General features: G+C 39.7%; 1 protein-coding gene across 1 annotated transcript in view; it reads right to left on the minus strand.

Annotated features, from left to right (window-relative positions):
• Positions 1-26,355, minus strand: part of TM9SF2 (transmembrane 9 superfamily member 2) — a 68,100-nt gene that overhangs the window by 17,126 nt on the left and 24,619 nt on the right. Inside the window, exons 5-11 of the mRNA XM_036297784.1 lie at positions 18,312-18,441; positions 17,046-17,170; positions 16,007-16,118; positions 14,862-14,941; positions 14,000-14,108; positions 8,858-8,990; positions 3,472-3,591 (exon numbers count right to left, since the gene is read on the minus strand). Of these exons, the coding sequence (XP_036153677.1) occupies positions 3,472-3,591; positions 8,858-8,990; positions 14,000-14,108; positions 14,862-14,941; positions 16,007-16,118; positions 17,046-17,170; positions 18,312-18,441 (809 nt within the window). The remainder of the gene's footprint in view (positions 1-3,471; positions 3,592-8,857; positions 8,991-13,999; positions 14,109-14,861; positions 14,942-16,006; positions 16,119-17,045; positions 17,171-18,311; positions 18,442-26,355) is intronic.

A 26,355-nucleotide genomic window follows, 5' to 3' on the forward strand; every position in this document is an offset into this window, starting at 1 on the left:
CAGTGACGGAGGAAACCAACATTCCCCGCCTGCGGCTGCAGGCCTCTGAGCGGGCAGTTTAAGAAACATTATAACAAATACCGCAGGACTTCAGCCAGCAGATTCGCAACATTGTAAGCAAAGGCCAGAAACCTTCTTTCAGCCGCGCAGAGGCCTAAGAGTTGGAGCCAAGCCTCAAGGTAAAGCTGGCCCAGAATAAAAAAAAAAAAAAAAAAGAATAAAAGAAGCGGTTGGGAACTTCAGTCACTCCCAGCCTGAAAACAGCCCTCAGCCCCTCACCCAGACTGGCCAGGCACCCCAGTGGGGACCCCCACCCTGATCCAGGACACCCTTCAGGGCAAACCAGCTGGCCCCACCCATGCACCAGGCCTCTACCCTATATAGTAAAAGGGTAATATGCCTCCCAGCACCGGGATCAGCATGACAGGGGGCAGTGCCCAAACCCCCTGATCGCCCTGCGGCTCTGTGTGTGACAGGGGGCAGGGCCCCAACCCCCTGAGCAGCCCTGCTCTGTGCCTGATAGGGGGGAGCTCCCCAACCCCCCCCCCCCCACGGGCCCTGCTCTGTGTGTGATAGGGTAGAGCCATAACCTCCCCATCGGCCCTGCCCTGAGTGTGAGAGTGGCGGCGCCCCAACCCCCTGTTCGGCCCTGCTCTGTGGGTGATAGAGGACGGTGCCCCAACCCCCTGATGGGCCCTGCTCTGTGTGTGATGGGGGCAGCACCCCAACCCCCTGATTGGCCCTGCTCTGTGCGTGACAGGGGGTGGCGCCGCAACCTCCCCATCGACCCTGCCTTGAGTGTGACAGGGGACGGTGCCCCAACTCCCCAACTGGCCCTACCCTGAGCGTGACTGAGGGTGGCATCACAACCTCCCAATCTGCCCTGCTCTGTGCATGACGGGGCAGCGCCCCAACTCCCCAATCGGCCCTGCTCTGAGCCCGACCAGGGGCTGCACCTAGGGATTGGGCCTGCCCTCTGCCACCCGGGAGCAGGCCTAAGCCAGCAGGTCGTTATCTCCCGAGGGGTCCCAGACTGCGAGAGGGCACAGGCCGGCCTGAGGGACCCCCCCTCCCCGAGTGCACAAATTTTTGTGCACCGGGCCTCTAGTCTATATATATAAAAGCCTAAACGACCGAATGACCAGTCGACCAGTCGCTATGATGTGCACTGACCACCAGAGGACAGATGCTTAATGCACAGGATCAGGCTCCCTCCTGTCTGGATTGGGCCTGTGGGGATCAGGCTGGAACTGGCTACCTGACATCCCCCCAGGGGTCCCAGATTGCAAGAGGGTGCAGGCCAAGCTGAGGGACCCCACTGGTACACGAATCCGTGCACTGGACCTCTAGTTTGTTATAAAACCAAGAACTCTAAAGCCTGACATGCAACACATTTAAACTTCCATACTAAGTCTGAATTGTAAAGATTCCTTTAGCACTGTAGTTACTGTTAGAAGGAGGGTGGAGGTGGGAGATCAGTGTCAAATCAGGTGATTATGAATAGAAGGGTTATGACCACTTGACAGAACAGATTTGCTTACGAACATTTTACTCTCCTTTGCTCCTTCCCTCTTCAATTTTTTCCCCCACTTAAAAAATAAAAATAAAAAACTCAAGTACATAGAAAAAAAGGGAAAGTACTCCTCTGCTCCCAGTTTAAAAGTTGGGGATGAAATTGGCTGAGATCTGTGAACAACTTTGATTGTTTAAAAGTGATAACACAATTTATAAGCAAGTACCACTTGCCCAAATGAAAATGACAACTATATATATGATTTGAAGTCAGAGAACTATTCTCAAGAGACTATTGTGAAATTATTAATTTTGGGTTTAATCCAATTCCAATCAAAATTCAAATGATATTTTTTAAACATCAGAAATGACTCTACATAATGAAGTACTTTGTGACTGAGGCCAAGGAACAACACCTCTCAGAACGTTCTGCCTGATTAATATGCTACTTAATCTGTAACTGAGAGATCTTAAGAATGAAGAGGAGTTAAGGGGGATTTGTATGGGATGAGGGAGTATGGACTGGAACTTCAAGCAGAGAAAACAGCATGTGGAAAGGTCCTTAGGCAGGTGTAAGGGTCCACTACATGATTGAAGAACTGAAAGAAAGTCAGCATAGCTAAAACAGTAAGAATGGGGACCCAGCTGACATGGCTCAGTGGTTGAGCATCAACCTATGAACCAGAGTTTCTGATTCAATTCCTATCAGGGCACATGCTCGGGATGCTGGCTCAATCCCCAGTGAGGGGTGTACAGGAGACAGCTGATCAACGATTCTCTCTCATCATTGATGTTTTTATCTCTCTTCTGCTCCCTTCCTCTCTGAAATTAATAAAAATGTATTAGAAAAAAGGGGGTGGGGAGCTTATGTGTAAGCAGTGGTCCAACTATATTTGACATGTACTAAAATACACATGACCACCTTAATTTTGTGTCCTTTAGTAAAGGATGTAAGAAAAAAACTTGACAAAATTCACAGAAATTAAACACACTTATGCATACATACATACAGACTTCATACTCCAGAGAAAATTCTATCTGGCAAAGTCTAACTAATATTTCTACTTGGGGTTGAAATATTAGCCCACCACACATTAAGGCCAGCCTATGTAACCCTAATGTTTTAGCTCAAGCCTTAAAATCGTTATCAACCCTAGCTTGGTCCCATCTCCCTGCACTTTAATTCACAGATTACCTATGAAACCATCTTAGTGGATTTCAGGATTCCTAAATCAGGCAAACTCTGGCAATCACTACCCCTGGCGAAGGAGCTTTCTAAGCCATCTAATTCCAACCCATCTTTACTCTGTGGCCCTAATCCTTTTATCCACTGAACTTTATTTTTGGGAAGCAAGAATATAAGAAATTGCAACCAACTATATTACAAAAGTAACTTACTTCAAGGCTCTTTTAAAAAGTGAGATCTTAGTTTACTTTAAATACAGTTTATTTTTATAAACATTACATTAATTATAAGTATGATTTCTCTCATGTAAGAAAAGGTATCCCTGTATCTATTACTTGTTTTAGTGATTATATTGGTGATAACTATTTGTAGACTTTCTTCATTAGTCCACATATGTTTCCATAAATGTAGCAAATTAAATTGTTCAGCTGAACTTGTTAAGTCAAAATTAAAAGGAAAAAAAAAGATGGGATGGTGGATAAGCAGCACCTAAATTTGCCTATTTCACTGTATAAGCATCTTTTAACAAATAAATCTAGGGAGAGTCATCCACTTCACAAGCTTCTTTTAAATAAGGATGCACACCTATAATACATATTGTTTAAAGCAGTGGTCACCAACCGGTAGTCCACGGATCACTGGTGGTCAATGAGGTCTGAAAGGTTGGTGACCACTGGTTTAAAGCATCAACAAGCAGGCATCAAGTCTCACACACAATGATATAGCATATTAGATTTGCCATCTGACACCTAGTCAGGATGGCTTTTACTTACACTTATAGAATCTGGCAGTGACATAGCCTGCAGGAGTGCCTAACAGCACCCATAGGACCACAGCACAAGTCATCAGTGCTCCTCTGTTGGCAGGTGACAAAAATCCCAGGCAAGCAAAAACTAAAAAACAAGTAATTTAAAGTTACACAATTTAGTAATGTTTTCTTTGTTGTGAAGTGATATAAGGCCCCACTTTTTGACCCTGTCTGGGTAGCTCTGTTGGTTAGAGCATAGTCCCAATAAACCAAGGTTGGAGGTTTGATCCCCAATCAAGGCACATACATGAATCAACCAATGAATGCATAAATAAGTGGAACAACAAATCAATGTTTGTCTCTCTTTCTCTCTTTCAAACCAATCAACAAATTAAAAAAAGAAAAACACACTTTAAAAATAATAAACTAGACACAACTTCATGAAAGCACACTATCTTACCATGCAGCCAACACTAAATCTTAGTAATATTTAAGGGACTGCATCAATACATCTTACATAAGGCAAGCTCCACTTTGGAAGGGTCTACATGTAAGACCTCATCTCTCCTGTTCTCAGAGGAGGCTGACCGAATGCTCATTAGTACTTTCAGCTCTTCTAAAATTCAAATACAGCTTTTTAAAATAACATAAATATATTATATTAGAAAGATCATACACCATGACCAAGTGGGATTTATTCTGGGGATGCAAGGCTGGTACAATATATGTAAATCAATAAATGTGATACATCACATAAACAAATTGAGAGACAAAAATCACAATCATATCAATTGATGCAGAAAAAGCCTTTGATAAAATCCAACACCCTTTCTTTTTTATTTTATTTTTCTTTATTGATTAAGGTATTACATATGTGTCCCCCCACCCCCCACTCGTGCCCTTCCAACAACCTTTCTTCATAAAAACTCTCAGCAAAGTGGGAACAGAGGGATCATACCTCAACATAATAAAAGCCTTATATGACAAACCTACAGCAAAAACTAAAACCATTTCCCCTAAGAACAGGAACAAGACAGAGATGCCCACTTTCACCACTCCTGTTTGACATAGTACTGGAAGTGCTACCCATAGTGATCAGGCAAGAAGAAGAAATAAAAGCATCCAAATTGGAAAAGAAGAAGTAAAACTGTCATTATTCTCAGATGACATGATATTGTACATAGAAAACCCTAAAAACTCCATTAAAAAACTACTAGACTTAATAAATGAATACAGCAATGTAGTAGGATACAAAATTAACACCCAGAAATCTATGGCTTTTTTATACACCAATAATGAATTCACAGAAAGAGAAACTAAACAAACAATCCCATTTACCATTGCACCAAAAAAATTAAGATACCTAGGAATAAACTTAACCAAGGAGGTAAAAGACCTGTACTCAGAAAACTACAGGACATGGAAAAAAGAGATAGAAGAAGATATAAACAAATGGAAGAATATACTGTGTTCATAGATTGGTAGAATCAACATCATTAAATTGTCCATACTACCCAAAGCAATATATAGATTCAATGCAACCCCTACTAAAATACCAACGGCACATTTCACAGACCTAGAACAAACTCTCCAAAAATTCATATGGAATAAAAAAAGATCCCGAATAGCCACAGCTATCCTGAGAAAGAACAAAGTTGGAGGGATCACAATACCAGATATCAAGCTATATTACAAAGCCACTATTCTCAAAACTGCCTGGTACTGGCACAAGAACAGACATATAGACCAATGGAAGAGAACAGAGAACCCAGAAATTGACCCAAGCCATTAATGCTTAATATTTGACAAAGGAGGCAAGAGCATACAATGGAGTCAAGACAGTCTCTTCAATAAATGGTGCTGGGAAAATTGGCCAGATACATGCAAAAAAATGAAACTATACCACCAGCTTACACAGAAATAAACTCAAAATGGATAAAGGACTTAAACATAAGATGGGAAAACAAAAATCTTAGAAGAATCCATAGGCAGCAAAATATCAGACATATGTTGTAGCAACATCTTTACTGATACAGCTCCTAGGACAATGGAAACTAAGGAGAGAAAAAAACAAATGGGACTACATGAACATAAAAAGCTTCTGCAAGCTTTTGAAGAAATGATCAACAAAACAACAAGAAAGCCCACTGCATGGAAGAACATATTTGCCAATGTTATCTCCGATAAGGATTTAATTTCCAAAATTTACAGGGAACTCATACAACTTAACAAAAGGAAGATAAATAATCCAATCAAAAAATGGGCAAAGGACCTAAATAGACACTTTTTGAAAGAGGACATAAAGAAGACCAAGATACATATGAAAACATGCTCAAAGTCACTAATCATCTGAGATGCAAATCAAAACAATGAAGTACCTGACATTCTCACACCTGTCAGAATGGCTATCATCAACAAATCAACAAACAACAAGTGCTGGCAAGGATGCGGAGAAAAAGGAACCCTCATGCACTGCTGGTGGGAATGCAGACTGGTGTAGTAACTGTGGAAAACAGTATAAAGTTTCCTCAAAAAGTTAAAAATGGAACTCCCACTTAACCCAGTAATCCCACTTCTAGGAATATATCCCAAGAAATCAGAAACACCAATAAGAAAGGATATATGCACCCCTATGTCCATAGCAGCACAATTCACCATAGCTAAGATTTGGAAACAGCCTAAGTGCCCATCAGCAGATGTGTGGATTAAAAAACAGTGGTACATCTACACAATGGAATACTATGCTGCTATAAAAAAGAAGGACCTTTTACCATTTGCAAAATCATGGATGGACCTGGAGAGCATATGCTAAGTGAAATAAGCCAGTTGGAGAAAGATAAATATCACATGATCTCACTCATTTGTAGAATATAATGAACAACATAAACTGATGAACAAAAATAGATCCAGAGACAGAGAAGCATCGAACAGACCATCAAATCTCAGAAGCAGGGGAGGGTTGGGAGGGAGGTGTAAGAAATCAACCAAAAGACTTGTATGCATGCATGCATATTGCATAACCAATAGACACAGACACTGGGGTGGTGGGGGCTTGTACTGGGGGGTGGGAGTGGCCAGGGAGGGGTTGATGGGGAAAAAAGGAGATATATGTAATACTTTAAACAATAAAAAAACAAAAATAATAACATCAATAAAAATATTCCCACTATGAAATAATCTCACTTTTTGTTGGTTTTTAAAGGTCCTCTGGGGTAAAAAAAAAAACCTTGTAACATTCAAACATAAGACACAAGACAGAATCTAATCAGAGAATAAAATAGGGAAAAAAGATTTCATAGTGCTGTGTATTATGGTCTACTAATACTATAGTTACAGAGAAATTTTAAAAAGAAATACAAAGATAATGTGATGCCTACCCAGTTCTAGTCTAAGCTTTATGATCCAACTTAACATCTTAATTTTTAATCACACTCTATCCTTTTAAAAGACTTGATCAATCACTTGGGAAAATTCTGGCTCCTACCCTTATTCAGTTGGTTAGTTTTATTTGTTCTTCTCTATATAACCCTCTCTACGAATAAAAGACTTCTAACTTTAAGCTGGAACTCAGAAGTTATGACTTGTACAGAAAGTCAAGTAGCTTTCTGATCCCAGGAACAAGGAAAGTTCCTGGTATTTCCTCTGAGGTGAACATAACCAAGTACATGTCCATTCACACCTTCTGATCAGCACAGAGGGGGCAAGAGGAGAAAGTCATGATCAGCAGGAAAATAGGATAAGGTCAGATCTATCAGAATTTCAGCTATATGCACTGCCCTGCCCCTCCTCAGGACTAAGAAATGGACTGTTCTGAAGCCGAAAAGTTCATATTCAAGCTTTTAAGGGAAATGATCCCTATTGTTTTCTATCCTAGGTTCTCTGAAACTTTCCTTCCTCACAAGTTCACTTCCTAGCTAACCCCCACAAAGACCAGACAGTGGCAAAAGGCAGCTCCAAATAAAATTTTACAGAAGAATTTTACCCTCAAGCATCTATTCTGCTCTAACTCCACCCTGGTTCTCTGGTAGTCTAGTGCTTTCACACTACCTTGGCTGGTTCCAGGTATTTCATGACTTCTCCCATCCTACCCTCTTCAGTGTAATATACTTACTAACTGTAGCCCTACCCATAGCAGCTCCATCTCTTTACTAAATAAATACATATATTCTAGTTAATCTTCAAATTAGTCTTCAAACTGAACCTGGAGATGTAAGTCAGTAGTTCCCAAACATGTTCATGTGCCACACATTTCAAAGTGAAAATCCTCTTTGTAAAACACTTATGCAGTTAAAATTTACTTTTTGTTCCTTTTAAAAGGCCCTCTGGGGTGAAAAAGCCTTGTAACATTCAAACATGAGAGACAAAACAGAATTTAATCAAAGAATAAAACAGGGAATAAATAAATCATAAAAATTTAGAACTTTACTAACAGAAAATGACTTTAGTATTAAATATTTACATGCACTGAACATAAGAATAAATGTTCACTGAAAAAATTATTAAAAGGTCAGTGGTTCCTGAATTCTTCCAGTAACATTCATTTGTTACTGTTCATCATTAACAGGCAACAATGAAGGAAACATAAAAAAAAATTTAATTCAAAATTTAGGAAATTTTATTTGAACTTTTTTCTCTTAAAATTAGAAAAACTGGAAGATCTTGGAAATAAGAGTATCAGAACCACTCCTGTGGGCAATCAATACCTCTAAATTAAGTCTATTTTTAAAAATTGATTGATCTAATCAACAAAAATTAAGTAAAATTCCTGAAGATTTTCAGGTGGCACAGGAGTAGATCCACCCCTCCCTGACCCCGCAGGAAGATCTTTCCTGAACACTGCTAGGGAAAGATAGAGGTCTTTTTTTCTAAAATTCTTCCAAGATGAGAAAGGTATACAAAAACCTTCCTGCCCTACTCACTCTTCTTTTTTCGGTCTTTCTCACTGAATGTCTTGGGATCTAATCATACTGCTCCCAGTGGGGTGGGACAGTCAGCCTGCATGACCCTGCTTCCAGGCTACCCAGACTCAGACCCAGATGGTGTTTCAGGACCTAGTCATCTCCAGCTGCAGTGCTGCTATGACAGAGGCCGGTCTCTATGCACCTGAATAGAGATATGAATGGTCAGCTTTGGGAGCAGCTAATCCCACCCCAAGTCACGTACAGCCAAAACACAGATTTAAATGCCAAGAGGACTCTTAGAGACAGCTAGCCTAGCTACCTCACTTTTTCTAAACTGGTTTTCAAACAATCTATAATAATAAAAGCATAATATGCTAATTAGACCAGGCGTCCTTCCTTCCAGGCGAAGCTGCAGCGGGCAGGGGCCAAGGCCCTTGCATGAATTTCATGGATCAGGCCTCTAGTTATTTAGAAAAAGTATTTTCTATTTAATTTGCAATTAACACTTACATAGAGTCACAAATGTCATAATTAAAATCTGTGTTCCCGATCCTAGAAAGACTGATAGCAGCATCCCTTTTCTTGGAGGACGGAATATATCACCATGAACTAGTTTCCAGCCAAATTCTTCCTGGGCATCCTCCTAAAAAGAAAATGAAATTGTTTGTCATGTGATATCACCAAGACAACTAGACAGTTTATTCACTGTTGAATAGACTGATACAGAAAATTTTTTAAAAAGTTACAAAGGTTAATATTTATTTTAATTTTGAAGTATATCGCCCTAACCAGTTTGGCTCAGTGGATAGAGCATCAGCCTGCGGACTGAAAGGTCCCAGGTTCGATTCCGGTCAAGGGCATGTACCTTGGTTGTGGGCACATCCCCAGTAGGAGGTGTGCAGGAGGCAGCTGATCGATGTTTCTCTCCCATCGATATTTCTAACTCTCTATCCCTCTCCCTTCCTCTCTGTAAAAAAATCAATAAAACATATTTAAAAAAAAAAAAAATTTTGAAGTATAAAGCTTGAATTATGGAGCTTTATAGTTTTCCTGAATTGTTTTAAAGGAATGCTGTGTATTACGGTCTACTAATACTATAGTTACAGAGAAATTTTTAAAAGAAATACAAAGATAATGTGATGCCTACCTAGTTCTAGTCTAAGCTTTATGATCCAACTTAACATCTTAATTTTTAATCACACTCTATCCTTTTCAACCTACATTCATTAATCTCCAAAATAAACTAGATCTCATACCTACTTTGCTGGTACACAACACTTACACACACACTGGGAATTAGACTTTACCTTGTCATTTATGAGGAACGTACAAATTGAAGTTTTATTAAAAGTACAAGGTTATTGCCAAAGCCGGTTTGGCTCAGCGGATAGAGCGTCGGCCTGCGGACTGAAAGGTCCTGGGTTCAATTCCGGTCAAGGGCATGTACCTGGGTTGCAGGCACTTCCCCAGTGGAGGATGTGTGGGAGGCAGCTGATCGATGTTTCTCTCTCATCGATGTTTCTAACTCTCTATCTCTCTCCCTTCCTCTCTGTAAAAAATCAATAAAATATATTTAAAAAAAAAAAAAAGTACAAGGTTATTAACAGGGGGATGGGAGCATGAGTGTGCAGGGGGGGAGGTTGGGGGTTAATGGGGGGGAATAGGACACATTTGTAATACCTTTAACTAAAAAAAAAAAGTACAAGGGCTCTAAGTGGATTAAATAAAATTATATTTGATATTGGCTTCAAAATAATTGGGGGGGAGGGAGGGCGAGTAGGTGGGATTCTACAGATAAAACAAAACTGAACATGAGTTGGTAACTGTTGGCCCAGGGTGATGGGTCTACTAATCTCCTTGCCAGTATGAATGTCTGTGTTAAAAGTATGGGGGGAAATTATATGCATCCCTTCTTTTAGGTGATGCAATACATTAGCTAGACAAGGAACCATTTCTGATTACTTTTTTATTGAACAAGTATACTAAAACATTCAAACAATGTAAGTGAAAGCTAAGTTTTCAATAGAGAGCCAGGTCCCCTTTTTTAGAGTAAACAAATGTGACTAGTTTTTATTATCGTTGTAGAGATATTCTACCTATGTATAAACAAATGCATGAATACTTTCTTTCCCACCCGCCCCCACAAATGGTAGCATATTATATACCATATTTCATACCTTATCTTTTTAGTCTAATAATATCATGGCGGTGCTGTTCCACATTTGTATATACAGCGTTGCCTAGGTCTTTTTAATGCTTACAAAGTATATTCCACTGAATGAATATTTCATAATTGAAATCTACTATTATAAACAACATATATTCATTGTTTTAAGATAAAAAATAACAATAGTAAAATCCTTTGCATCCTGATTAGTTTCTAGAAATGGAACTGTTGAATCAAATTACATTATAATCTAACACTGCCAAACTGCCTTCTATAACTTATACCAATTTGCACTCTCATAAACTATGCATCAAAGTGCTCATGTCCTCAATCCTCAACACATTATCATATCAAACATTTTAACGTCTGCTAATGTATCAGGTGAAAAATCTTGCACTGCAGTTTTAATTTGTAGTTCTCTTATAAGTGATGTTGTATCTTTTTGTATGTTTCAGAACCATTTGTATTTCTTTTCTATAGACTTTTAATGTGCCTTGCCCAGTTTCTTACTGGATGGTTGATTGTTTTCTTGGTGATTTTAGGATTTCTTTACTGAGGAATTAAACAATTTGTGTTTTTAACAGGTGTTAAAATATTTTCCCATTTAATATTTATCTTTCTACTTACATATTTTTTGCTATTCAGATTTTTAATTGTAGCAATTATTTTATGGCTTCTGGCTCTCTGTCATACTTATAAAAATAACTTCACATGTGTACTACTATTTTATTGTTTCACATTTTCATTTAAATCATTAATTCTTTAAATGTAAGGAATAAAGTTGGTCTTTACCTTATTTATCTCCCTAGACAGCCACTCACTTTACTCAGTATTATGTATCCAATCTGTTTTTTAAAATATACTTTTGTTAATCTCCAATTTTAGACTCATTATTACTAGATACAGAAAATGTTTTCTTGGAATTTTTTGGTTTACCAATCCTTCTATATCTCTTTAGCATTGGTTTTTAGTAATTTACTAGAGGCCCGATGCATGAAATTCGTGCAAGAGTAGGCCTTTCTTGCCCCAGCTGCCGGCACCGGCTTCCCTCTGGCAACCTGGACCCAGGCTTCCCTCGCAGCCCTGACTTTGTCAGGAAGGTCGTCTGGAAGGACGTCTGGTCTAATTAGCATATTACCCTTTTATTATTATAGATGATGTGTTTTCTGCTAAAGTAATTTTATAGAAATTCCTGCAGTAAAGGTCCTTATGGTCAACTGTATTTCATCTTTATTTCTGAAAGATAGCTTCTCTGGATACTTGATGCTATGTAAATAATTTCTCTCACCAATTTAAAGATATTCTGTCTCTGAGCTCCTACTGCTAGTTTCTTTCTTTTCCTCTGCCTGATTTTTGTCACAGTTGATCTAGGTGTGGATTTATTTGTATTTAGTCTGTTTGGGACATATTGTTTCCTTTATCTATGGATACTAATCTTTCATCTGTTCTGTAAAACTCCTACCTATTATTTTCCAATATATTTTATACTCTGTATCTAATAGTTCTAGTATCTGAAATCTTGGGGGGGGGGGGTGTCTAAATCTGTTGTTTATTGTAAGTTTTTGTGAATTTCTACTAATAGATTATATTTTGTTGATCTTAAATTGTGAGAATCCTATAGCTAAATTTGGAAAACTTTCCTTCAAAGAATTTCTACTTGAATCTGCCAAGAATCAAAAGGCACTTACAAAGCTAGCATCATTTTGCCCTCCCTATTCCCCTTCAAGAAGCCAGGCTTGATGTAGGAGAAGACTGAGGTTCAGCTCCCTCACTAATGACCTAAGATTTAGTCTCCCAATTGATTAAAGACTTTATATAAGCATTGCTTTAAAGGAGAGCTTTGACCTCCCATGCTTCCTGCTCTGGCCTCAGTTCACTTTTCTGGAGGGGGGGTAGCGCACTGGGGGTAGTCCTTGGATACGTTTCTTACCTACCTCGAGCTCAGCAATGTGCCAACAAATCTGGTACATAAAGGATTGACTACTTGATTCATTTATTCAACAAATACTTATTCAGCACCAATTATATGCTCAGAACTGTTCAAAACACCAGTGATACTACAGTGAGTGTAACAGAAAAATCCCTGTTTTCATGAGTGTGTGTTCTCATTGGGAAGGCAGACAATAAAATAAGTAAATAAAATATATATTACAATAGATGGTGTAAGTGCTATAGAAAAAAAATTAGGAAGTATGGATATTTATGTGGGGTGGAGAACATGGGAAGATGTTTCAGTAAAGACTTGAAGGAAGTAGGGGAGCCAGACATGTAAATATTTGAGGGATAAACATTCGAGGTAGAGAAAAGCAATGATCCTTCTGGATCATTGTAAAGACTTTGGCTTTCACTCTAAGTAAAATGGAAAGCCAGTAGAAGGTTGTGATCAGGAGTGAAATGATCAGATTTATGTTTGAACAGATTTGCTCTGACTGCTACAGCAGGAAACTGGAGGTAGGAAAAGAATGGAAGAATGGAAGGAGGGTTGCCCTGACCCTGTATCCCATGGCACACCTCTAATTAAATTAAGAAAATGCTACTAACTCAGTGATTATTTGGAAATGCCAATTATGAACAGAGTATCTTGAAATTATTTTAATAACATATGTAATAAAACAATAAAAAAATTATGAAAAAGGATTATAGAATAGAGGTGCTAAAAAGCTTACAAACATTAACGTGTTCTTTTCTAATTAGAAGAGGACAGAAAGGTTAAGGGGGAAGGCTAAGAGGCTGGGGAAGAGAAAACAATAAAAATCTGAGTTTTTTGTATTTATGACAAGTCACTGTGGTTCTTATGGAAATTTTGTTAAACAGCTGTTATAAATGAAAAGCTATAAAATGTATAACATTATGCAACTTAAAATGTTTGAGAATAAATGAGGTCGGGACAGTAAGTTACTTTGAATATACCTAAACGTAGAAATGATAAAGCTTTTCAATTAAAATAAAATTTTGAAAGTTAAATATACACACAAATAAAAATTTCTTGGGAGTTATTCCATTCAACTTTGCTGTTTCATACACTGAGTGTATGCTGGGAATGGAGAATCTGACAGAGCTGACAGCACATAAGTGAAAAAGAGGACAGAACCAGCTGTGCACCTACATCCATTCTGCACCAAAATACTGACACAAATGAGGCTGTGAACAGTTCAATTCTCTATGCTGTAGTGACTGACTTTCTGGAGAATGCCAAATTCTTAACGATCATTTTCTTATTTGAAAATCTGAATGCAGGATAACTTTTGAGAAGAATGTTTTAAAAGCACATTCTGTCTAAAGTTATTATTTAGAACCTTTCCATATTGGGGGAACCATTTTGCAAAATATGTAATTGTTGAACCACTATTCTGTACACCTGAAACTAGTACAAAATAATACTGAATATAAACTGTAACTGAAAAATTTAAAAAAAATCAAACCTTTCCAAAGAAAATATAAAGACATTTTTTGGAACAGAAGAACGGTTCAAATGTTTCACTCACCGTAGAATCCATCTGATTATATCTGGCAATATCTTTATGCAGTGTCCGTAGCATAATCATAGCGACCATTCCAGACAAGAAGAGGACAATGACCAGGGAATTCATAATGCTGTAGAAATACATGTCAGGATTAATCTGTATCTTAATCTCTGCAACAGTGAAACTCCTTTTTAAGTTGTTTACTAAATAATATTAAGACAGTATTTTTCACAATAAAAATTTTACCTAACTGTGGTTAATTTTAATTAACTGTGTTCTGCTATGTGACTTTCCAGTATATACATAACTTTGTACACTTATAATATAGTTTTGTGGTCTGCTAAGAACTAGAATTTTCTTTTCATGGTCAGCATTATTAAATAACTAGAGTGCCCAAATCAGTGCAACACAAGCTGTAAGAATCAACAAAGGACTGATCTGTTTCCTCAAGAATTTTAGTGAAGAACAAATTTACTCAGTAAATTAATGAGTGTCAAAGGATAATTGGCACCATGAATAGTTTTCTAGATAAAAGTTTGAGTCACTCTTTTAAGAGAGAATAAATAGTCATAACAATAGCAGTAGCTTGTTTACTGAGCACTCTTCCTTTCTAGGTAAGGTGCTCAAATGCTGTTTCGTTATTTCCTTTACTCCTTAGAACAGTCCCATGAGGCAGATATTTCTAGATAAAGAAATGGACTCTGAAAAATGGAATAGCCTGGTCTGACTCATAACCAGTAACTTAAATCCAGAATTGAATCCATCTCTGATTTAAAAGGTCAGCACTTTTGAATAACTGAGGAGAATTAGAGTGAATCAGATGTTTAAAGGGACAAAGAGTAGAATAATTACAGAGCAGAAAGCAGATTAATTATAGTCTTACCTAAACCACTGAATGTGGGTATGAGGCATAGATTCCAGAATATAGTCCCATCTAGATGCCCACCTGATCTTTGGATCTTCCTACAGGGATTAAAAACAAAACAAAACTCTTTAAATAATCATTTGCTGACAAAATATATTAAGAATCCAAAAATTTCCATTCTCAGCTTGACCTTCCATTCAAACAACAAATGCAATTTCTTGTTATCATAATTTGGGTTAGTCATGAGATTCAGGGAGTTTCAATTTACTTAAGTCTCTGAAAAATCAGAATGAGATTAAATAGTAAATAAAAAATAATAGGAGTTCCTACAGGTACCTACTTACTTGTACTTTTTCAAAATCTTGCTTTAAATTTTAAATAGTAAGGGTGTATTTTAGATGTTAAAATTTAGGGCTATATTTATTTTTTTCAGAAAATTGAGTGGAATAACTTATTTGCTTTGACACCATCTATCTATGCCTATAAGACACTTAACTAGACCAAAGTCATAACCTAGGCACACTGAACATCTGGCAGGTGTCACCCACACAGAGCTCTTAATACCTAGAAAGAAATATATATTGTTTATTGTACTAGGCTTACAAAATTACACACTATATGGGGATAGTAAATGTCACAACTACACTGGATTGCCAAAATAGTTTATTAAAAATAGAGGTGGAATATTGCCTAAGATCCTCATAAAATAAACTTTTACTTTCCTCCTAAAAAACTTCTCCATTAATTAAAACACTCCCCCTTGAATTCCCTAAGAACCTATATAAATCATCTACCATCAGGAAATGTTTTATTTAAGTTCATACTCAAACCCAGATTTAAAAATGGTATTTTTCCCAAATACTTGTGGCATATATCTTTGACCATTTCACAACTTCTATGCCTATTTTCTACCTTTTGTCATATGTATCTCTTATGGCTTAATTAATCGGACTCAATTCTCCAAGTTGCTATGCTTCTCATTTAAATGAAGACTTAGTTTTGAGTGTGATTATACTGCCTGGTGCACTGATAAACTATTCCAAAAATCAGTTCATTGAAAGCTTATCTATCTGACAAGCTAAATCATTAACATTTTAATTAGTTTAAGTAGTATGAATTTAAAATCAATTTCTGAGTTACATTAAAAATAATAACAAACTCACCTCGAAGCTAACAGAGTAAGTATAGGCAATTTTGATCTCCCCAGAGGCCTTGTTACTTATATCCATGGGGGCTCCAGAGCAGTCTGGTTTATCTATATGGGTATGTTTGTAACTGTGGGAAGAAACATTTTGGAAAGATGCTAATGAAGTACAGTTTCAAAAAATGAGGTAAAGGTTAGAGATTTTGAAAATATTTCACAATGCTGAAAATCAAGCATGAAATTATTCATGTCACATTTAATAGTATAAAACATTTACTTCACTCAAATAATGGGCTTAGTTATAAGAATGGATACAAATTATTACTCAAAATTAGAAACAAACTTCTGAAAACACTAGACTTGAAAAGCATTAAATAATCTTAAACACACACACACACACACACACACACACACACACACACACACTCACTCACTGAGGGAGTTTAAATTAACTGCCATCTTATTATGGGGTGCATTTCTTTACCAGCAGTGAAAATGGCTAATTCAATTGGTGGTGGTGTGGATGTTCATGGAAAAAATGGAATGCTCAAATCAAAAAGACTTCACAAGTAACTAATAGGTACTTTAACATTAAAGCTTGACAAGTTAAAGAGACGTCCTTTTAATGACTTGTCATATACTGGCATCTAACACTGCATGGAGACTTTCAAAATGACAGCACTAATCAGCTCATCTAGGCCTCTGATGAGAGGTCAACCTGCAAATATCTGAAGCAATGCTTTTCCACCGTAAAGGGAACTCTGTCCCAAACACCTCACATTCTCCATTCCAACCTGACATGAAAAAGCTGTCAAAACTTCCTGACTGAAAAACAAAACAAAAAGGCACCTTGGCTTGACCACTTGACCACTGACAGAAAAAAAAACCCCGGAACTCAGCAACAAATCATGCCAACGGGAGTTTTAGTAAAATCAATCCTGAAATGCCAGATTATATGCTAGAATACTGATTAAGGAAAAAGTTAATTAGGCCTGAAATATTTATTCTTTGGGTCTAAATTTCACTTATATTTTTACTTTTTATATTTGTATAGTTACCTTTTTGGTTCAAGTTTAGCAGCCACCAATCTTGCTCCCATGGACCCAGTTTCAACAACGTGGTAGTGTATTTTTATGTCAACATGGTTGAAGATGTAAAATGTATCTCTTTCATGATAGTCTGACTGCAGAACAGAACTTCAAGTTAAAGGTAGAAACTGGCTATACAAGAGTTAAAACATAAAAAACTTCAAAATTAGTCACAACAACTAGGAAAATTTAAGCTTAGACAGGATTTTAATCCTTCCCCATAAAAATATTTCAGTTTTAAGCTTAAACTCTTTATAAGCCAAACTAATTGGCAGAGGTACAAATTACATTTCTTTAATGTTTTAATTCTTACATAAAACTTATTAAGTGCTTGTTATAAAGAATACATCTATATTTTCTAGGTTTTCACCACAATATAACTTACAAAATAAATTTTTAAATATTACATTTTAAGTGTGCTAAAACTTAAACATTTTAACACTTTTCCTCCATGGAAGTTTATAACTTCAGTCTAAACTAATAACCTAAATCAGGGTGACCTGATTACACAAAATTTAATATACATCCCCAATAATTTTAATTACTTTCTATATTAATGTCTTCACTCTATTATGACCTCAAAGTATGAACTCAAAGACATGCCTTTTAAAAAAAGGTGTAAAACCAAACTTTTACAACACATGGACTTAATTTGCAATACAAATTTCATGGATTTACATTGAGGTCTTTTTGGCACTACATTCTCTATAGATTTTTATACATAAGATTTATGAAACTAACTTTTAACAGAATCAGAACGGACAAAGTCCTAGTCCTTAGCACGTAACACTCAGTAAATGTTGAACTAAATCTGAATTATTTTTGTTCCAGGGCTAAATTTGTACACTGTTAACCTGACTTAGGTTTAATATCTAAGTAGTTGTAATTCAGAATATCTGAGCTGCACTCATTCGATGAGTATAACAATTATGTCTGGGTAAAGAATGAATCTTTCTACCAAAAACCATATTTTAATAAGAAGTATAGAGCCCAGCTGGTGTGGCTCAGTTGGTTGAGCTTTGTCCCATGCACCAGGAGGTCACTGGTTCGATTTATGGTCAGGGCATATGCCTGGGTTTTGGGCTCGATTCCCAGTAAGGGGTGTGCAGGAGGCAGTGCATCAATGTTTCTCTCTCACTGATGTGTGTGTGTGTGTGTCTCTCTCTCTCCCTTCCTTTCTCTGAAATTAATAAAAACATATTTTAAAAAGAAGCATAGCGTTTATCACAAACTTACACTAATAACACAGGCATCTTTAGCACGGCCTTTATCTGTAATGTAACAGCCAATAGGAAATCCAGGATTACAGAACTTCTGACCATCTTCAACATCATAACACCATGTTACAGGCATATTATCCACAATCCTACACACAGAAATAAAAGCCAAGTTAGTAATAACTAAAAATAACTAAGAATTACTGCCCAAATATGTCATCACTTCATAAAAGTTAATGAAATGTGGCATTTCATAAGTAACAGCATTATGCCAATATTTGATATACTATAGTGAAGAAAAAAAACTTTATAGCTGAAACTATATATGTACGTAGGAAAGGAAGTTTAATTGATTAATTTATTGCAATTGTTAATTTGACAATATCCTTATTTAGACACCTAAGTATAATAGTCTTTTAGCAGAACACTTAAAAGCTTACTAAATAGAAGCAAAGCAATATATCTAGTTCCTCAGGAAAAATTTATGGAACAGAATAGAAGCAAATATCTTTTATTACTCAGGCAATTCAATAAAAAGGAAAAGAATATAATTGCAAGATATGGGAAAATATTTAACTTAAGGGCCAGGTGGAAAAGTAATAAATATAGTATTTCTAAAACTGTGTAAATCCAACTTATGTCTAGAAGAAATGCTGCGATAAAGCTACAGAAATAGATCTTTCAAGTTCTATCGTGAAAAAGAACTTTTTAAACAAAAAAGGATAAAAATAAAGAATAAAGTTCTGTAGCACTGTGTAACTAACTACATTAAAGTCCGAGTATGTGGTCCCCTATGCCCAGAGCACACTGCAGGATACAAATAAAAAAATTACTGAAAATATACTAGCTGTATTACAGTCATAAAACAACACGCCAGGGCATGTTTTATTTGTTAATTAATGTATGCCTTAGGAAGTAAAATTATGATTTTATATTTCCCCCAAGGTGAACATTAATGATCTAATAAAACATGTCTGGTCACATTTAAATGCTATTTAATAGTACCCAATGTACCAAGTTTTAGAATCACCTATACTATTAAGTTGCTTATTATTATAAGCAGCAGGCTAGTGGTTTCCATGAAAAAAACGAAACAAAAAAAACCACACTATAAAATATTAGAAGCATAAAAGCAATGTTTATAACATAAATAATTCAGATTTTTCTGAAGGCCTAAATAACCAGTTAATTGCCTTAATTTTTTAGAGGATGAAGTTCAATCAATGAACATATACTACCAACATATTAAATACTAGAAGCGGAGCGCACGAATTCGTGCACGGGTGGGGTCCCTTGGCCTGGCCGGTGATCGGGGCCAATCGGGGAGGCAGAAGGTTGGCCAGGGGGAAGGGCTGTGGGAAGTTGGCCGGCCAGGAGGGAGGGGCTGTGGGAGGTTGGCTGGCCAGGGGGAGGGGCCGCGGGAGGATGGCTGGGGGAGCACACTGACCACCGGGGGCAGCTCCTGTGTTAAGCATCTGCCCCCTGGTGGTCAGTGCACATCATAGCGACTGGTAGACCGGTCATTCGGTCGCTTAGGCTTTTATTTATATACTCGAGGCCCGGTGCACAAAAATTGGTGCGCTCGGGGAGGAGGGGGGGTCCCTCAGCCCGGCCTGTGCCCTCTCGTAGTCTTTTATTTGTTGGGACCTCTCAGGAGATAACGACCTGCTGGCTTAGGCCTGCTCCTGGGTGGCAGAGGGCAGGCCCAATCCCTAGGTGCAGCCCCTGGTCGGGCTCAGAGCAGGGCCGATTGGGGAGTTGGGGCGCCGCCCCCTGTCATGCACAGAGCAGGGTGGATTGGGAGGTTGTGATGCCACCCTCAGTCACGCTCAGGGTAGGGCCGATTGTGGGGTTGGGGCACCGCCCCCTGTCACACTCAAGGCAGGGTCAATGGGGAGGTTGCGGCGCCACCCCGTCACACACAGAGCAGGACCAATCGGGGTTGGAGCGCTGCCCGCTGTCACGCACAGAGCAGGACCCATCAGGGGGTTTGGGGCTCCGTACCTTGTCACACACAGAGCAGGGTTAATCAGGGGGTTGGGGAGCTCCCCCCCATCACTCACAGAGTAGGGCCGATGGGGGAGTTGGGGCACCGCCCCCTGTCACACACAGAGCAGGGCGGATCAGGGGGTTGGGGCGCCACCCTCTATCACCCACAGAGCAGGGCCGATAGGGAGGTTATGGCTCTACCCCGTCACACACAGAGCAGGGCCCGGGGGAGTGGGGGTAGGGGCGCCGCACCCTGTCACACACAGAGCAGGGCCGATCAGGGGGTTGGGGAGCTCCCCCCTATCAGGCACAGAGCAGGGCTGATCAGGGGGTTGGGGCGCCTTCCCCTATCACAAACAGAGCAGGGAGGACAGGGAGGTTGTGGCCCCGCCCCCTGTAACACACAGAGCCGCAGGGCGATCAGGGGGTTGGGGAGCTCCCCCCTATCAGGCACAGAGCAGGGCCGATCAGGTGGCTGGGGCACCACACCCTGTCACACACAGAGCCGCAGGGTGATCAGGGGGTTGGGGAGCTCCCCCCATCAGGCACAGAGCAGGGCTGATCAGGGGGTTGGGGGTGCCTTCCCCTGTCACGAACAGAGCAGGGCCGATAGGGAGGTTGTGGCCCTGCCCTCTGTCACACATAGAGCCGCAGGGCGATCAGGGGGTTTGGGCGCTGCTCCCTATCATGCTGATCCCTGTGCCAGGAGGCCTCGTGGCTCCGCTGATCCCGGTGCTGGGAGGCATATTACCCTTTTAATATATAGGATAGAGGCCTGGTGCACGGGTGGGGGCTGGCTGGTTTGCCCTGAAGGGTGTTCTGGATCAGGGTGGGGGTCCCCACTGGGGTGCCTGGCCAGCCTGGGTGAGGGGATGATGGCTGTTTGCAGCTGGTCACACACCCTTCAGGGTGGGGGTCCCCACTGGGGTGCCTGGCCAGTCTGGGTGAAGGGCTGAGGGCTGTTTTCAGGCTGGCGGGTGACGGAAGCTCCCAACTGCTCCTTTTTTTCTTTTTTTTTAAATTCTGGGCCAGCTTTAGCTCTGACTCCAGCTCTGAGGCCTGTGCTGCTGAAAGCAGGTATCTGGTTTGTTTGTGTTCTATAATCGAAACACTGTATCAACTCCAGCTCTGAGATCCCGGCTTGCTGAAAGCAGGTTTCTGGGGTTTTGTTTAGCTTCTATTTTTGTAACTATGTTTCAAACTGCAAGCTCAGAGGCCGGCAAGGCAGGCGGGGAACGTTGGTTTCCTCCATCACTGAAGCAAGCAAGCCTCATGTTAGTTTCAAGCTGCCTGGCTGCCGGCTGCCATCTTGGCTGGCAGTTAATTTGCATATCGCCCTGATTAGCCAATGGGAAGGGTAGCGGACGTATGCTAATTACCATGTTTCTCTTTTATTAGATAGGATATATATTATCTTTAAGCTATCATATCAGAGAAAGTACTACATAAAAATTATAGTGCTAGTTACATAAAAAGAAATTAAGTGGCTTTTTAGGTTTTTAAAAAAGCAAACATCCTATTTTAATCATTTATCTAATGACCTGACACAATAAACCTTTCCCTGGTAATAGAAAGCATTAAAAAAAAAAACAAAAAACACAACTAACCCTTGGAAATAAATGTAAAAAATTTAAAGAGTATCGTTTTCAATTACTGCCTTCCTTGCTAAGTTAGGGAGTAGTAGTTATTTAAATTTATGAAACAAAAAAATATTAATATCATATTTTCAATCTCATACTGAAAAAGAGAATAAGGAGAGGACTCAAAAGGATAAAGGATGAATAATTGGTCCAATTATTTTACCATTAAGGACTCCTTACCATTATTTCCCTCTATCCTCCGTGGATTCCATTTGAAATACTTCTATAAATCAAACTTCATTTATCAATAACTCATTTTTCTAAATAATTAAATTCTCAGAATTTCTGAGAATGAAATAACCCATGTTGCTAAAATACATTCAGAAAATTGCAACCAAAAGCACAGAAAGTTGGCATCTAATTTATTCTATGTGGTTCTAACATGAGTAAATTTACATTACTCATTAGGTTTTTAAAGTGTAAAAATAGCACATCATTCTCCTTTGCTAGCTGGGTGGATTCCAGGATTGAAATTCACTAGACTAAAAATCTTCAAAGACTCTTTTCTGTCAAAGAAGCTACAGTGCAGTGGTTCTATGATACTAAGAAAACTTAAGGACTCTGAAAGCTAGTTAAAGAATTATACTTTTATAAATAAATGTCACAAAGTGTTGGAAACTTAGGCAAGAAGTATACTTACAAACCAAGTAGAATATAGCTGAAAGGAGTTCAAGTGTCTTGTGCTAGTATCAAAACACTATTTCTGTCTCTCCTCCTCCCTTCCACTCTGTCTAAAAATCAATGGAGGAGGAGAACCAAGATGGCGGCATAGGTTAACGCCGGAGTTTGCTGCTTTGAACAACTACTTCAAAAGTGAAACTAAAAGACGGAAGGGACATCACCCAGAACCACAGGAACGCTGGCTGAGTGGAAGTCCTACAACTAGGAGGAAAGAGAAACGCATACGGACACTCAGAGGAGGCGCAGTGCTGAAGTCAGATTCTGAGGTGCGGAGTGCGCGGAGCGGGCTGGCGGCGGAGGGCGTGGTTGGCGTTTTCAATCGGGAGGGAGTCGCAGACTCTGAGCTCCAGATACGGGCGAGTCTTTAGCGACCCAGACTCAAACGGGAGAAGCGGGACTGTCTGGCTTCGGTCAGAGCAAGTGCAGCTTTCTCTCCGAGCTTTGCAGCATGTGCTGGGACTCAGAGAGGCAGAGCCCCTGGGGACAGGACTGAGAGCCGCCATAACTGCTCTCTCCGGCCCACCCTGTTGATCCTGTGCGACCCGCCCCGCCCAAGCCCTGCACAGAGGCTTTTGCCGGATAGCCTCAGGCAAAGGCTAGATTAGCACCTCCCTAGAGGACAGAAGTTCTCTCACTGCTGACACAGCTGATTCTCATAGCCACCTGGCCTGGAGGTCAAACCCTCCCTGGTATTAGCTACAACAATCAAGGCTTAACTACAAGACTGTGCACAAAGACCACTAGGGGGTGCACCAAGGAAGCATAACAAAATGCGGAGACAAAGAAACAGGACAAAATTGTCAATGGAAGATATAGAGTTGAGAACCACACTTTTAAGGTCTCTCAAGAACTGTTTAGAAGCCGCCGATAAACTTAATGAGATCTACAAGAAAACTAATGAGACCCTCGATCTTATATTGGAGAACCAACTAGAAATTAAGCATACACGGACTGAAATAACGAATATTATACAGACTCCCGACAGCAGACCAGAGGAGTGCAAGAATCAAGTCAATGATTTGAAATGCGAGGAAGCAAAAAACACCCAACCGGAAAAGCAAAATGAAAAAAGAATCCAAAAATGCGAGGATAGTGTAAGGACCCTCTGGGACAGCTTCAAGCGTACCAACATCCGAATTATAGGGGTGCCAGAAGATGAGAGAGAGCAAGATATTGAAAACCTATTTGAAGAAATAATGACAGAAAACTTCCCCCACCTGGTGAAAGAAATGGACTTACAGGTCCAAGAAGCGCGGAGAACCCCAAACAAAAGGAATCCAAAGAGGACCACACCAAGACACATCATCATTAAAATGCCAAGAGCAAAAGATAAAGAGAGAATCTTAAAAACAGCAAGAGAAAGAAACTCAGTTACCTACAAGGGAATACCCATACGGCTGTCAGCTGATTTCTCAACAGAAACTTTGCAGGCCAGAAGGGAGTGGCAAGAAATATTCAAAGTGATGAATACCAAGAACCTACAACCAAGATTACTTTATCCAGCAAAGCTATCATTCAGAATTGAAGGTCAGATAAAGAGCTTCACAGATAAGGAAAAGCTAAAGGAGTTCATCACCACCAAACCAGGATTATATGAAATGCTGAAAGGTATCCTTTAAGAAGAGGAAGAGGAAGAAAAAGGCAAAGATACAAATTATGAACAACAAACATGCATCTATGAACAAGTGAATCTAAGAATCAAGTGAATAAATAATCTGATGAACAGAAAAAATAAAAATAAAAAAAATAAATAAATAAAAATCAATGGAAAAAATATCCTCAGGTGAGGATTAACAAAAACAAACAAGACACTATGGTTAAAATGTTGTGGGAGAAAAGAATGGTTCATTCATGTCATGGAATGCTATACAACTATGAAAAGAATGAGGTAGATACAGATCCACAGATGTGTTTTACATGGAAAAATGCCCATATTTTCTTAAATGAAATGAGCAAACTGCAAAATAATGTGTACAATATTTTGGTTGTGTTATTTTTAAGATGTACACACCCTTTCATATATCTGCATATGTATAGAAAACCTGGAAGCATACATAAGAAATAATAGTGCTACTGCTGGAGAACATAATTAAAGAAGCTGAGAGTGATAAAAGACTCTTACTTTTTATTTAATACTAGAGGTGGGGTTCCCTCAGCCCAGCCTGCCCCTCAGTCCGGGAGCCCTCAGTGGATGTCCTACTGACGGCCACAGTCTGGCAGCAGAGGCTCGGAGCAGCGTCCTGTGTGTGTGTGTGTGTGTGTGTGTGTGTGTGTGTGTGTGTGTGTCCCCGCTGGGGGTCTGCCCCCAGCCACATTGGAGGCTCAGAGTAGGCTGTGTGTGTGTGTGTGTGTGTGTGTGTGTGTGTGTGTGTCTGCTGGGGGCCTGCCCCCAGCCACACCGTGGAGGCTTGGAGCAGGCGCCCCTCTCTGTTGATCTCTCAGGCTCCTGGCCTCCACTGCGTGTTGTACTCTCCCTTGAGCTGTGGCCAGGGTGGGGTGCTTCCTGCAGGCCATGCTTTCCTGCTCTGGGATCGCCATGGCGACCCAGGAACAGGCCTTGCTGGGTGCTGCCTACAGGCCACACTTTCCTGCTCACCGATCGCTGGATCGCCAGGGCACCCGGGGTCAGGCCCTGCTGGGTGCTCCCTATGGACGCCACTTTCCTGTTCTCTAATCACCATGGTGTCCCGGCTGGGGGCGGGGCTTAGGCGACGCGGGGCTTAGGCGGCACACGGGGTCTGGCTGGGGGCGGGCTGCACACAGGGCCCGGATGGCGGCTCACGATGCCCCGTCCTGCCTGTAGTATGCAAATTAGCTGTCATCTTTGTTGGTGGCTAATTTGCATATCATGCTAATTAGCCCATGGGAGGCGTAGCGAAGGTATGGTCAATTACCATCTTTGTCTATTATTAGATAGGACTAGAGGCATGGTGCATGACATTTGGGTAATGGGGGGAGGGGAGAGTCCCCTGTGCCCTCTCACAGTCTGGGACCCCAAGGGTTCCTTAGTGCTGCCATGGAGGTGAGAGAGGCTCCCGCCACCGCCGCTACACTCGCCAGCATGAGCCCGGATTCTGGCTGAGCAGCACTCCCCCTGTGGGAGCGCACTGACCATCAGGGGGCAGCTCCTGCGTTGAGCGTCTGTCCCCTGGTGGTCAGTGTGCATCATAGCGACCGGTCGTTCCACTTCAGTTGATTTACATATTAGCCTTTTATTACATAGGATTTTTCTGTACTGTTTATAAACATGTATTTGTAGCTTTATAATTTAGAAAATGATTATGCTCTTCCCAAAATGTCTCAGTGCAAAGGTCAACAAGATGCGCTGCATTCACAATAAAATTCCGTAATAGAACACTGTACTTTTTTAAGTCTTTCAGATTTTAAAGGCTCATGCTTTTTTTACTCTTTCAATTCTGTAATCTATGCTCAAAATCAAATTACAAACTTTCTGAAGTAAGTCAAGGACAGAAATATACTCAACCTATAGTTCAAATAAATTCATCAAAGTGAATTAACATTTCCAAGTATGTAATGAACTGATTTAAGGACTAAAGCCCACTGCCTAAATTATTATTGTGATATGGATTAGATTTTTTTGTTAATGGATTCAGACTTGAAATCATAAACTTTTCAGATACAGCTACAAAATCATTATTCATCAGCACTTTTCCGGTGGTTATTTTTTCCAGGCAGAATAGTTTAACTTTGCAACTGATACATCTATCACAAATTGTTTAATAAACTGTACTA

Source organism: Myotis myotis, unplaced genomic scaffold (genome assembly GCF_014108235.1).
Source record: "Myotis myotis isolate mMyoMyo1 unplaced genomic scaffold, mMyoMyo1.p scaffold_m19_p_3, whole genome shotgun sequence".
Taxonomy (NCBI): domain Eukaryota; kingdom Metazoa; phylum Chordata; class Mammalia; order Chiroptera; family Vespertilionidae; genus Myotis; species Myotis myotis.